Raw genomic sequence first — 14,921 nt, forward strand, 5'->3', positions numbered from 1 at the left:
ACGAACCATTTCCCTGTAAAATACTTGCAAAATATATATGAAATTTCCCTCTAGATGTGCTTGGCTTTCTCAGTTCCCCTCTGTAGTACGCTGCCTGGCTCTGTAACATAACTACATGGTGAGCTTATTTGGTGCATGTGTAATGTACCTGATGTGCTTCTAGTGTGGTATTGTGTTGTATAGTTTTAATTTCAGAATAAATATTTGCACACAATCAGTTATTTGCACTTGCAATTTATAAGTATGAAGCCTTAGCTCAGGGACTGAACATCTCTATGGGAACTTGGCACTCCGGGTAGCTACTGGATATGAAAATAATTCTTATATATGAAAATATTAATTATGATTTATATGTACAAACCTGCAGAAAACATAGATTTTGGATTTATTTGGCCCACGGAAGGTTTTAGTTTCCTCTTCGGTGGCATTTAGCGAAAACCAAGTGAAATCATCTGCAATAACCACTGACTGTGTCTTTACTGTCTGCTTCGGCGTGGTCACATGGTCTGGCTCAGCCAATCAGAGCACATGAATTGATCAACAAATACGGCATCGCTTCTGGTCATGCTTGACCCGAATCAAAGACAATTTTGTGGTGAAATAATTGGATTTGCAGCAAATTATGGGCAGTGGAGACAATATAAATCATTTGAACATTGAAAGGCAAGTTTTTATATTTTTCTGGAATCGAGTAGCTGGTGCAGATCGTCTGTGTAGGCAGAGAAAACCACTGGTCGCTGGCACTTGTGGACATCTCTGTATTCTAGCTTGTACTGTATGTCGAACTGGAACTATTGTCCGAGTTGCTGGTCTAGAAAGTCAATCAACACATTCTGACCAATCAGATTGTAGAATTCAGGATCACTGTGGTATCAGTTTAGTTATAAAATGTTCCATCCAGTCACTGGTGCTATAACAGTGCAGCTAAATGTGGCTATACAAATTTTATCGGGATATACAATTGTAGCGTTTTTTACCATACATTTTCTGTAACTGTTGAAGTACGACGTGTCACTGAATATAAATGGGCAAGTTAGATTAAAGCTGGAGTACCGTACACTGCTACTGTAAATACCAGAGGTGGACAGTAACAAAGTACATTTACTTGATGTGGCAGCAGGGGCGAGGCCAAGCAGCAGTCTGTGAATGGAGGGTGGGGTCGAGGAAGGTAAGTGGCTAAGTCATTTCACCTGCTGTCAATTAGTGTGTGTGTGTGTGTGTGTGTGTGTGTGTGTGTGTGTGTGTGTGTGTGTGTGTGACTGTTTGTTACAGGGACGGAGCATAAAAGGAGAAAGAGAGCAGAGGAAGGGAGCTCTCTCCCCAACCACAATGCATGTGAGTGAGTGAATGAGTAAGTGAGTGAGTGAGTGAGTGAGTGAGTGAACGAATGATAAATAAAAAGAAAGCTGAAAAGCTCAATAAAGTTTTGGATAAACATCAACTCTTGCCTACAGTGCTTCTGTGCTCCACCCACATCAGAAAGTGTTACAGTGGTGCCGAAACCCGGGAGCACAGAAGAGAACCACGCCATGGAGTCCCCGCCATTCAAAGAGCTCATCCTTGCCCTCGCTACCGCCCAGCGGAACCAGCATCAAGCGCTGATCACCCTCCGAAAGGAGCAGGAGCAACGCTTCGAAGCCTTGATGCTGGCCCAGCAGGAAGATCGCCAGGCGTTTCGGCACTGGCTCGCGTCAGCAGGAGCATCAACCACCGCTGCCACCACCCTCACAAAGATGGGACCACAGGACGATCCGGAAGCGTTCCTTGCTCTTTTTGAGCAAGCAGCCGAGGTGTGGGGGTGGCCACAGGAGCAGCGCGCGGCGCGCCTTCTCCTGCTCCTGACTGGCGAGGCGCGGCTCGCAGCACAGCAGCTCCCTGCTGACAGCCGGCTGGTCTACGCTGACCTGACAAAAGCCATCCTGCAGCGTCTCGGCCGCTCCCTGGAGCAACATCGCCAGTGCTTCCGGACGCTGGCATTGGAGGAAGTCAGCCGGCCGTTTGCATTCGGCCAGCAACTCCAGGACGCCTGCCGGTGGTGGCTGAGGGCGGAAAACAGCGACGCCGATGAGATCATCGATCTGGTGGCACTGGAGCAGTTTGTCTTTCGACTTCCGGAAGGAACAGCGGAATGGGTCCAGTGTCATCACCCGGCGTCGCTGGAGCGAGCCATCGAGCTGGCGGAGGACCATCTGGAGGCGGCTCCGACGGCAGGCAGACGAGGTGTCTCCCCTCGCTTCTCTTCTCTCTCTCCCTTTTCTCCTCCGTCTCTCGTCCCCCTCCCCACCCCGTTCCCCTGCCACGGAGGCGGCGGCTGGCCCCTCCCCAGCCGGCCCGTCGCACCCGTGGTGTCCTCCCCTCTCCCTCTCCTGTGTCTGTGTTGTCTCCCCCTCAGGTGAGTGACACCCATAACACCAGTGCAGAGGGAAAGCCTGGGCCGGTGTGCTGGCGCAGCGGGGAATCGGAGCATCTCTGAGGCCAGAGCTCCGCAAGGGAGGTGGGTGCTGTAATCCGGATCCCCGACGCGCCAGAAACCGCCCCCGATCGGGCCGGAACGTATCGCATACCAAGGGGCTACATATCATGCTTTGGTGGATTCTGGTTGCAATCAGACCTTAATTCACCAATGCCTGGTGCAAGGTGAGGCATTGGGGGAAGCACAAGCGGTGAAAGTATTGTGTGTGCACGGGAATGTTCACCATTACCCTCTAGTGTCTGTCCAAATTCTATTCCGGGACCAAATGCATAGAATAAAGGCGGCGGTTAGTCCCCGTCTCACCCACTCGTTGATTTTGGGTACTGATTGGCTGGGATTTAAAAACCTAATGGAATATTTAACACACAGTGTGTCCTGCACTAGTAGGTCGTGGGCTGGTCCTGGTGTGGCATTGACTGGAGAAGCTGTCGCAGAGCTGTCTACATCAACACCGCGACAGAGTGAGGAGCAGCCCGCTCTTCCTCCCTCTCTCGGGGATTCCCTCGGGGATTTCCCGTTAGAGCAGTCGCGAGTTGAGACTCTGCGGCATGCGTTTGACCAAATGAGAGTAATCGATGGTCAAACTCTTCAGCCAAGCGCAGCACGACCTTCCCCTATTTTGCCATTATTAAAGATAAATTGTACCGAGTGACGCAGGACACTCACACCAAGGAACAAATAACCCAGTTGTTAATTCCAAAGAGCCGTAGGGAACTCATGTTCCATGCGGCTCACTTTAATCCCATGGCTGGACACTTGGGGCAAGATAAAACACTAGCCCGAATAATGGCCCGATTCTATTGGCCAGGGATTCGCGGGGATGTCCATTGGTGGTGTGCGGTATGCCATGAATGGCAATTAGTAAATCCCGCGGCCACTCCAAAAGCGCCTTTGCGCCCTCTTCCTCTAATCGAGACCCCATTTGAGCGAATTGGGATGGATCTCGTCGGGCCATTAGATCAGTCAGCACAGGGATATCACTTTATTTTAGTTCTAGTGGACTATGCAACGCGATATCCGGAAGCAGTGCCTCTCCGCAATATCTCAGCACACAGTATTGCGGAAGAGCTCTTCCGCTTTATCTCCCGGGTCGGGATTCCGAAAGAAATCCTGATGGACCAAGGCACTTCATTTATGTCACGCACACTGCGCGAGCTGTATGGGTTACTGGGGATCAAGTCTATCCACACCAGTGTTTATCACCCACAAACGGATGGCTTAGTAGAGCAATTTAACCAGACACTCAAAAACATAATCCGTAAATTCATAAGTGAAGATGCGCGTAATTGGGATGAGTGGCTCGAGCCCCTGTTGTTCGCAGTATGAGAGGTCCCGCAAGCCTCCACGGGGTTTTCTCCCTTCGAATTATTATATGGGCGTAAACCGTGTGGCATTCTGGACGTGCTATGGGAAAACTGGGAGGCGGGACCTTCACCGAGTAAAAATGAAATCCAGTACGTTCTTGACCTGTGCGCAAAACTCCACACCCTCATGCACCTAACCCAGGAGAATTTACGGCAGGCACAAGAATGTCAAAGCCAGCTGTATGACAGGGGCACGCACCTTAGAGAGTTCACACCAGGAGATAAAGTGCTCGTATTATTGCCCACGTCGAGTTCTAAATTGGTCACCAAGTGGCAAGGGCCCTTTGAGGTCACACGGCGAGTCGGGGATGTCGACTATGAGGTGACGTGAACAGATAGGGGTGGGGCACTGCAAATCTACCACCTCAACCTTTTAAAATGCTGGAATGAGGGGGTCCTCGTGGCGTTGGCATCGGTAGTCCCAGAGAAGGCAGAGCTGGGGCCAGAGGTAAAAAAGATAACATCTCAGACCACTCCGGTTCCTTGTGGAGGCCACCTCTCACCAGCACAACTCACGGAGATAGCAAAGTTGCAGAAGGAATTTTCCAATGTGTTCTTGCCCCTTCCTGGTCATACCCACCTCATAGAACACCACATCGAAATGACCCCGGGGTGGTAGTGCGTAGCCGCCCTTACCGCTTGCCCGAACACAAGAAAAAGGTGGTTTGGGATGAACTCAAGGCCATGCTCGAAATGGGCATAATCGAGGAGTCCCACAGTGACTGGAGCAGCCCAGTGGTCCTGGTTCCCAAGACTGATGGGTCGGTCCGGTTCTGTGTGGACTATAGAAAGGTCAACGCGGTGTGTAAATTTAACGCATACCCAATGCCTCACATTGATGAGTTGCTTGATCGATTAGGTGCTGCTCGCTTTTATTCGACACTGGATCTAACAAAGAGATATTGGCAGATCCCCTTGACTCCTCTATCCTGAGAAAAAACGGACTTTCCCACACCGTTTGGATTACACCAATTTGTCACGCTCCCTTTTGGGTTGTTTGGGGCACCCGCTTCGTTCCAGCGGCTTATGGACAGGGTGCTCCGCCCTCATGCTACCTACGCAGCCGCCTATCTAGATGACATTGTAATCTACAGTAATGATTGGCCGCGGCACTTGGAACACCTGAGGGCTGTCCTAAAGTTGCTGAGGTGAGCGGGCCTTACAGCTAACCCAAAAAAGTGTGCGATTGGGTGGGTGGAAGTACGGTATCTGGGGTTCCACTTGGGCCATGGGCAGGTGTGTCCCCAAATTAACAAGACCGCAGCAATTGCGGCCTGCCCGAGGCCCAAGACCAAAAAGTTAGTGAGATGGTTCTTGGGGCTGGCTATTATCGTAGGTTTCTACCCAGTTATTCGGACGTCACCAGCCCGCTAACCGATCTCACTAAAAAGGGGGCTCCAGATCCGGTCCAGTGGATGGAACAGTGCCAACAGGCCTTCTCGGAGGTAAAAGCTACACTGTGTGGGGGGCCACTTTTACACTCCCCTGACTTCTCTCTCCTGTTTATTTTGCAGACTGATGCATTGGACAGAGGGCTGGGGGCCGTTTTGTCTCAGGAGGTGGAGGGTGAGGAACACCCCGTGCTGTACATCAGCCGGAAACTCTCGATGCGTGAAAGCAGGTACAGCACAATCGAGAAGGAGTGTCTTGCCATCAAGTGGGCAGTCCTCGCCCTCCGATACTACCTGCTGGGGCGCCCTTTCACTCTCTGTTCGGACCACACGCCCCTCCAGTGGCTCCACCGCATGAAGGATGCCAATGCGCAGATCACCCGTTGGTATCTCGCCCTCCAGCCATTTAAGTTCGAGGTGATCCACAGGCCGGGGGCGCAGATGGTGGTGGCGGACTTCCTGTCCCGTCGGGGGGGGAGTCAGCTTCAGGCCGGACGGCTCCCCGGCCTGAGTCGGGCGGTGGGGGTATGTGGCAGCAGGAGCGTGGCCAAGCAGCAGTCTGTGAATGGAGGGCGGGGTCGGGGAAGGTTAGTGGCTAAATCATTCCACCTGCTGTCAATTAGTGTGTGTGTGTGTGTGTGTGTGTGTCACTGTTTGTTACAGGGACGGAGCATAAAAGGAGAGAGAGCAGAGGAAGGGAGCTCTCTCCCCAACCACAATGCATGTGAGTGAGTGAGTGAGTGAGTGAGTGAGTGAATGAACGATAAATAAAAAGGAAGCTGAAAAGCTCAATAAAGTTTTGGATAAACATCAACTCTCGCCTGCCGTGCTTCTGTGCTCCACCCACATCAGGAAGTGTTACACTTGAGTACTGAACTTAAGTACACTTTTTGAGTATCTGTACTTTACTTGAGTATTACATTTTTTGGAAACTTATGACTTTAACTTCACTACATTTGAAAGACAAATATCGTACTTTTCACTCCAATACATTTCTATCAAGGTCCTCGTTACTTGTTACTATGAAGCAGCTTTGAAAGGGGATGTTTTTTGTTTTCTTTTCTAAAACGTGATGTTTTTTTCGCAGGTGACACTGAGACAGCCGATCAGTAATCACTAGGGTCACGTCACATCCATAGACTGTATAAAATCAAGTTAAATTTCTCAGCAGTATTATTTGAACACAATCAGTTGATGGCAGAACAGAAGGAGGTGGTTTTTCTGGAGAATGCACGCACCCATGGCCCATGAACCCATGTTTCAGTTTTCTGAAAGGATTAAAAATTCATATTGCTTTAAATGTTTGCCGAAAACGAATCACATCACGGCCTACAAAAACTCACCGTCCAACCTGCGGAAGCATATTGAGGTATATAAACGTTTTATTCCAAGAGAAAGCTTGCAATGAAGTTGTCTGTGTTTTTAGAGCTAGCGATAACATTGCAATAGCTACTGTATGCAGTCTGGTTAGTCAAATGACTCTCTATGCCAAGTTGCCATCGCCTTGTCCACGACTAACGTTAACACATAGCTAGTTAACTTGGACACCGCTAGTTAGCATGTACAAATAAAGTTACACTAACATGCATAATGTTAACTTATCTGAAGTCCTTTCAGAAATATGTTTTAGCATAATCTTGCCAAATAAACAGAATGTAGAAATCTTTCTTTTCTAGTAACGCTAGATACCCAATTTGATTTTGAGTTTGAAAAGAGTTTGCTAGCCTGTCAGGTGGAGCTTCAGCTCTCCAGGTTCTACAAGCTCATCAGTAAATCCAGTCAATTGCTTCAGAGGTATGCGGTATTGTAAGCATTGTCGCAATAATACAACAATGCGTTGACAGAAAATGTATTTTAGTACTTAAGTATTTTAAAAGCAAGTACTTCAGTACTTTAACTTAAGTAAAAATTTGACTGGACAACTTTCACTTGTATTGGAGTAACATTTAAGTAGTAGGATCTGTACTTTGACTTAAATAATAAACTTGGGTACTTTGTTCACCTCTGGTAAATACATGAACACTGAGGATATACAAAATGCATAAAAATGCTAGAATGATTTTATTGTGTAAAGATTTTTTTTTTTAATATTGGCTGAGATTTTAAAAAATCTCTATAAACAAACCTTAACTATCAGCATGTTCGCCCTCATAATCTCTATTATTAATTTTTAACGCCGTGTACCACTAACCCCCTTCCTCCATGCGCTCGTCAGTCATGTTTGTATGCTCTAAGTGCGTTTAGATGCAATCCCTTGAGACCGAAATAGTTCTGGTTATGATTCCTGGCATGATAATACTCCGGACTGCAGCTGTTTCCAGAGGATGAACTTTCAAAATGAATAATGAATGAGTGCAAACTGTTTTCAAAAAGGCTTGCTGACAGTAAATATTACCACAAAAAAAAAAAATTACAAAACCGTTTTAATAGGTGCCCCAGTATGGCTGGCCATAACAAATGTGATTTATATCAATGAGGATGGAAGTTATAAATAGGGTCTTAATGACAAACATGATTATTAGAGTTACAGTGATGGTGGTGACAGCGACGGCGGGTTGCGATGACAGATGCTGATGATTATCGTTCTGGTTACGGCTGTAATTACGCGTGATGTGATTGTGAGATGGCCGTGAAATCCAGGCTTCAAGAGATGCGGCGTACATTTTAAGTCCTTCCAGGTGATGGTGGGCTCGGGCCGGCCAATCGCCAGGCAGAAGAGGTTCACATCGTCTCCCTCGTTGACCGATTTATCCTGAGAGATGTTGACTATCCTTGCTGGCACTGCGAAAACAAAAGAGTTCATTAAAAGCCATTGTGTTTGAATGGAACAAATTGTAACTCTACATTCACAATGTGGACGCTGTAATTGTTTTGATTTAAAAACCTCCCCTGACCTCCTCCTCCTTTCTTTCCAAAATTGATAGCCACTAGCTGTTGTCTTGTGTCAAAACCCCTGTTCTGAAAGCCCACTCATAACCGAGGCCCAATAACAAGATGACCCTTGAATTTAAATGGCTCATTATGGATTCTTTTAATGAAGACAGCCGAGCTATTCATCCTGCGAGGCATTCTTTAACAGAAGAACATTTTTTTTTCTGTTTTTTAAAGATGAAGAAGAAATTGGACCTGCTGTAGGGTCTCTGCTGGAGCATGGACTTCAGGGTGTAATTATTTTTTTCTCTGATATCTAATGAAGACTTAAAATTGAGGGCACAGCAATATCAAACAAACATGGCGCAGAAAGAGGTGCATCTCATTCATCAGATAGCTAAAGTTGCTTCAAAGCATTATGGGAAAGAAAATCCAACAGTCTTTTCGCTGCACTCTGAGCCTTTTTGTTCCAGGGGCAATTTTTCATTTTTTCTAAGTGGTCGTCTTGTGTTACGGTGAAACACAATGCAGAAAGTATGATCTGTATAAACGACTGTCATGTTAGAAGGGTTACGGGGAGGCCATCCATCACCAGAGCGGTGATAAATCATGTGACCCATCATCAATATGAGCTCAGCCCCTGTATGGCTCTGGTAGCTTATTTACTGAAAAACTACAGTAATGCGATACAGTGGTGAACTGTTACTATGAGAGTTGGGACTTGAGCTCAGCCAAAACATAGCCAGACACCAAAAAACAACAGGGCAAAGGATTTTGCAAGGGATTAGTGCCAGGCTACCAGGTAGCTCCGTTGTGTGTCGTTGTCGATGTTGATTTTAAAAGTAACTAAGTAAATTACACAGGAAAATGAATACTTAAGTGTGAGTGAAAAATACTGTAGTGAGCATGTGTGGAAGAAGAGTCTAGAGACAGAAATCTTAGTTTCTCGGTTGTTAGTCTGTGCTACTTGCTCTCGATAGCACTGGCTTGACTGCTTTATTAACATTCGCCAGGCTTGTAGTACTCGAGTCCAATTCATGCCCTAATTTTAAGGACTCATGACTTGACTTGGACTTGAGCACTGATGACTCGGACTCGGACTTGTGCATTAACTGCATTCGGACTCATAAATTGGAGATGAGGACCCGGATTTTTTCTTTATTTTTTGTAACATGCCATAATAATTTGGCATAAGATATTTATTTCTACATTAATTTTTATACTAATATTGTGCAAGAGAATGCACATTCACCTGTTCATATGTCATGTTCAGGAACAAACTAACGTTAATGGCGCTGAAATGCCTGGAGAGAACGCCCCTAGGATTGTCCGCTTTGCTTATACAGACTTCTTGTTCAGTGGGAAAAAATGCACTGCTGTGTGTTCTATATGTAGTAGAACTATCGAGGAGATGACGGGGACAACCTCGAACTTCAATCGTCATTTGGCAAGACCCCACCCAGAGAAGGAAGTGACACGCTATGTCCATTGCTCTGTTGATAGCGGGGCTTACTAGCTGACTGATGAACTAGCTAGTGTTAACCTTCTCTCATGTTATTTGCCCTATTGATAGTGGGCGGGGCTTGCTGAGCAATGAACAAGCTTTTTATCTGTAGCCTATTAACTAAAATGGGGCAGTCGAGAAGTAACGTTAGTCCAACACAGTAGCAGAGACGCTTTCACATAAAGGCAGCAACAGCCACCGTCAAATGGTGCAGTTGGAGTCTGGTTCTCGGACTCGACTCAGATCAGTAGTGGACTCGATTCGAAATTTTATGTAATGGCTTGGACTTGAACACTGGGGACTCGAAACTGGACTCAGACTCGAGGTTTAGTGACTCGACTACATTCACTAACACTACTGATGATTGACTTGTGGTTAAGCTCACGTTGGCCTTCGGGAAGGTCTAGGGTGATACATTTTTGGTCCCTCCCACTATAAATCAAAATCTGATCGGTTAATTCAGGGGTGTCAAACCTGATCCATAAAGGGCCTTGTGGCTGCAGGTTTTCATTCCAGCCATGCAGCAGCACACCTGACTTGGCTCATTCAATCAACTGAACTGTCTTCACACAGTCAAATACTTGCAGCCACACCCACCCTTGATTAAAGGGTGGGTGTGTCAGTTGATTGAATAAGCCAAATCAGGGTGCTGCTGCATGGCTGGAATGAAAACCTGCAGCCACACGGCCCTTTATGGATCAGGTTTGACACCCCTGGATTAATTCATCTGTCACTTCCTATATAAACATACAGTACACTTCCAAGGCCTTCTGTACTGACAATGAAGTCCTAACAAATGAGTGAGCCAGCTCTAAACTCTTCTCAGCCTAGAGACAACAAACAAACAAATCTCATTGGATAACTCTGTTTTAATGTTTTCAGGACAGTAACCCTTTCATTTCTGAAGCAAATTTGACAGAAATGAGGCCGAATTAGAATTGGAAGATAATAATTTAATGAAGTTATGAAAGAATGAAAGAAATTAAATATAATGTGAAATGTTGATATGTTTGGGCCTTCTCTGAATGCCAAGAAGGCCCTGATGGTTCCCCTCTGATGTAATGTAACCTGCAGTGTCTGTATTGTCTTAATATTCAGTGTTGAATGATTTGAGGACATGATAACAATTAGACTGATGTTGTGGCAGAAGTTCAAATTAAATCGGTCCATGTGAACAGAAGAAATCTTTGGCTTTAATGGTATAGCTGTCAATGCTAACCTTACTCAGCCAAGCTTAACTTTATATATGATTTCGACTGTGTGTATTTTCAATCATAGAACAATGCCGAGATTGAAAACGGAATGGAAATGGTGACTGCAGGCTTCAATTTCCACTCGTCAGATCATGATCATAAGTCAAATATTTTGTGATTTTGTGCTGCGTGTGTTGGAATACTAAACAGTTCAGTCAAACTGACAAAAATACTAATTTATTCGTATTCATATTGTACTATTGCAAGGACCAGGTTGATCTAGACATCGGTATGGCGATAGGCAAAAAAATAACAACAGCAACAAATAATAAGTGACAAGCTAACGATGAAAAATGCATAAATACCATGAACGAATGAAGACTGACCTTGGACGATGAGGTAGACATGTGCAGTGCGTGGCTTGGTTCGCGCTTGAAAGCTGCACGTGTATGGACCCTCATCGGCCACGGCCACCTTCTCAATCTGGATGGAGAAATCACTGTCGTTGTTGTTGGCCATTGACACTCGCGGGTCCAGAGACCACTTCTCGTTCCCTGTGAACAAGATGTTGGAGCGGTTCAGCCAGGCCTTGTGGGTCACTTCCTCGTCGATCTTACACCTGTGAGACAATGAATACATAAAAAACATGTTGTTGCTGGTTGTTCTTTGTAAATGTCTCGTGTTAGTCCTGTATCCCCTGATGGTTTAACATCTCACAACTACCTGGTGCTGCAGACATCGTTCTACACGGAAAAACAGGTGAAAACCTGGAAGAGCATGGAGGTGTACAACTTTTTATATGTGGCTGGGTTAAAGGTCTGGGGATCAGGACATGACAAGATAAATCCTGTATCATTTTTGCCTGGGTAAGCACGACTTTTTGGACTTTTTGTACAGTACGTGTCTTTGTGATGATTGCTAGGACGCTACAAGTTTTAGTACTGGGTGTAAACAAACCATAGCCGCTTGATTCCCAATCCTTCCTGCTCTTCTCTTCAGCTAAATCATTCACAAAGATCCATAGAAACCCCTTTAAAGACCTGGGTATTATGCGTATTATGTGCGCATTAGTTTTCAGTATGGCGACCATGATCAAACAGCAAACAAAAACACATCTGAGGACTAAAACATCTCCTGAACTTCAAAACATCATGAAATAATGGAAAAAGTAATTTGCAAATCCAAATGAAATCAATCAGAGGAATTTAAAAACCTTTCACGAAGTGATCACTGCAAACTCGATCGTTCTTCGACTCGGCTCCCTTCCATCACAGTGAAAGGTTCAAGAGCCACCTTTCTCGTCATCTTTTGGTAAAATCCTTTGCTCTTTCACCCTTTATCACTTCATAGGGAGCCTGGAAGAAACTTTTATCAGTTTCATGGTTTGTTTGATTCGAGCAGTGCAAAACAATGCAAGCGTAGGGCATTTTAATAACTAGAAAGGCGCCCCAGCGATAGTAACGCTTTGTGAGCAGTGAGCTTAGCTGACCACCACTTCATACAGTGGTGCTTGAAAGTTTGTGAACCCTTTAGAATTTTCTATGTTTCTGCATAAATATGACCTAAAACATCAGATTTTCACACAAGTCCTAAAAGCAGATAAAGAGAAGCGAGTTAAACAAACGAGACAAAATATTATACTTGGTCATTTATTTATTGAGGAAAATGATCCAATATATTACATATCTGTGAGTGGCAAAAGTATGTGAACCTTTGCTTTCAGTATCTGGTGTGACCCCCTTGTGCAGCAATAACTGCAACTAAACGCTTGCGGTAAATGTTGATCAGTCCTGCACACCGGCTTGGAGGAATTTTAGCCCGTTCCTCCGTACAGAACAGCTTCAACTCTGGGATGTTGGTGGGTTTCCTCACATGAACTGCTCGCTTCAGGTCCTTCCACAACATTTCGATTGGATTAAGGTCAGGACTTTGACTTGGCCATTCCAAAACATTAACTTTATTCTTATATAACCGTTCTTTGGTAGAACGACTTGTGTGCTGAGGGTCGTTGTCTTGCTGCATGACCCACCTTCTCTTGAGATTCAGTTCATGGACAGATGTCCTGACATTTTCCTTTAGAATTCGCTGGTATAATTCAGAATTCATTGTTCCATCAACTATGACAAGCCGTCCTGGCCCAGATGAAGCAAAACAGGCCCAAATCATGATACTACCACCACCATGTTTCACAGATGGGATAAGGTTCTTATGCTGGAATGCAGCGTTTTCCTTTCTCTAAATATAACATTTCTCATTTAAACCAAAAAGTTCTATTTTGGTCTCATCCGTCCACAAAACATTTTTCCAATCGCCTTCTGGCTTGTCCACGTGATCTTTAGCAAACTGCAGACGAGCAGCAATGTTCTTTTTGGAGAGCAGTGGCTTTCTCCTTGCAACCCTGCCATGCACAACATTGTTGTTCAGTGTTCTCCTGATGGTGGACTCATGAACATGAACATTAGCCAATGTGAGAGAGGCATTCAGTTGCTTAGAAGTTACCCTGGGGTCCTTTGTGACTTCGCCAACTATTACACGCCTTGCTCTTGGAGTGATCTTTGTTGGTCGACCACTCCTGGGGAGGGTAACAACGGTTTTGAATTTCCTCCATTTGTACACAGTCTGTCTGACTGTGGATTGGTGGAGTTCAAACTCTTTAGAGATGGTTTTGTAACCTTTTCCAGCCTGATGAGCATCAATAACACTTTTTCTGAGGTCCTCAGAAATCTCCTTTGTTCGTGCCATGATACACTTCCACAAACATGTGTTGTGAAGATCAGACTTTGATAGATCCCTGTTCTTTAAATAAAACAGGGTGCCCACTCACACCTGATTGTCATCCTATTGATTGAAAACACTTGACTCTAATTTCACCTTCAAATTAACTGCTAATCCTAGAGGTTCACATACTTTTGCCACTCACAGATATGTAATATCAGATCATTTTCCTCAATAAATAAATGACCAAGTATAATATTTTTGTCTCATTTGTTTAACTGGGTTCTCTTTTTCTACTTTTAGGACTTGTGTGAAAATCTGATGATGTTTTAGGTCATATTTATGCACAAATACAGAAAACTCTAAAGGGTTCACAAACTTTCAAGCACCACTGTATATTGCATATCGAATGAGGTGGATGTGATGTCGGATGCAACCCAGCAATTGTCTAAAAAAAGTCTAAAATCGTTTCCCATGCCATATGGCGCATAGGGTGGCGCCAATCTCCATTTCCATAGCCCTCGGCCTCTCGCCTATTACATAGCTAAGGTTACAGTGGGGGGCAGGTCCTCTGGTAACCATGAGAGTTTGACTCCCCACTCGCATCTGTATTGCAGCGTGCATGATTTCAGATGGCAGTAGGTACCATTTGTATGATGGTCTTTGGTATGACCCGACCGCAAGTAGAACTCACGATCTCCCGATCGAGAGGCAGACACGCTAACCACTCGGCCAACTCGCGGTCAACCTAGGCCAACTCGCGGCTCACTAGATGGCACTTCGCAACCCACTAATGGGCCATGGCTCAGTGGTTGAGAAATGAAGTGATCACTGCAAACTCGAGTGTTCTTTGACTCAGCAACCTTTGATCGCAGCAAAAGGTTCAAGAGACACCTTTCTTGTCATCTTTTGGTAAATTGTACCCTACTAGAACTAGAAATTAGCTTCAACTTGGAAAAAATTTGCAACCCATTAGATGGCACTTCACGGACCACTAGATGGTGCTTCACGGTCCACTAATGGGCCATGGCCCAGTGGTTGAGAAACACTGCCTTTGAGGGTACTGCCCCAATGACAAGCCGGTGTGCCCCTAAAGGTACCATAACGGACATTATTTTCTGAGAGTGCAGGATAGCCAGGGTTAAGGTGACAGGTTGTGTCTTGGAGAGCTTCCCTGTCCTGCTCACTGCTTTCTATCCTTTCTATTTCTTCCCTTCTTCTCACTCCTCAAGCTCCATCCTGAACTTCTACTCCAATTACCATCTACACCAGTCTCTGGTTATTGGCCTCGTTAGACCCAATTTCACGCTGCATTTCATTGACTTTCTTTTTTTTCCAGATTGTTACTCTCAAACAGATAAAATTCTACAAGGAAATAGCTTAAATATGCCTGAGCTTAAAATGTCCTGA

General features: G+C 45.3%; 1 protein-coding gene across 1 annotated transcript in view; it reads right to left on the minus strand.

Annotated features, from left to right (window-relative positions):
- The window catches only part of iglon5 (IgLON family member 5), a 336,125-nt gene that overhangs the window by 28,885 nt on the left and 292,319 nt on the right, over window positions 1-14,921 (minus strand). Inside the window, exons 3-4 of the mRNA XM_060900951.1 lie at window positions 11,183-11,415; window positions 7,890-8,009 (exon numbers count right to left, since the gene is read on the minus strand). Coding sequence (XP_060756934.1) covers window positions 7,890-8,009; window positions 11,183-11,415 — 353 coding nt within the window. The remainder of the gene's footprint in view (window positions 1-7,889; window positions 8,010-11,182; window positions 11,416-14,921) is intronic.

The sequence above is a fragment of the Neoarius graeffei genome, chromosome 19 (assembly GCF_027579695.1).
Source record: "Neoarius graeffei isolate fNeoGra1 chromosome 19, fNeoGra1.pri, whole genome shotgun sequence".
NCBI classification, from domain to species: Eukaryota; Metazoa; Chordata; class Actinopteri; order Siluriformes; family Ariidae; genus Neoarius; species Neoarius graeffei.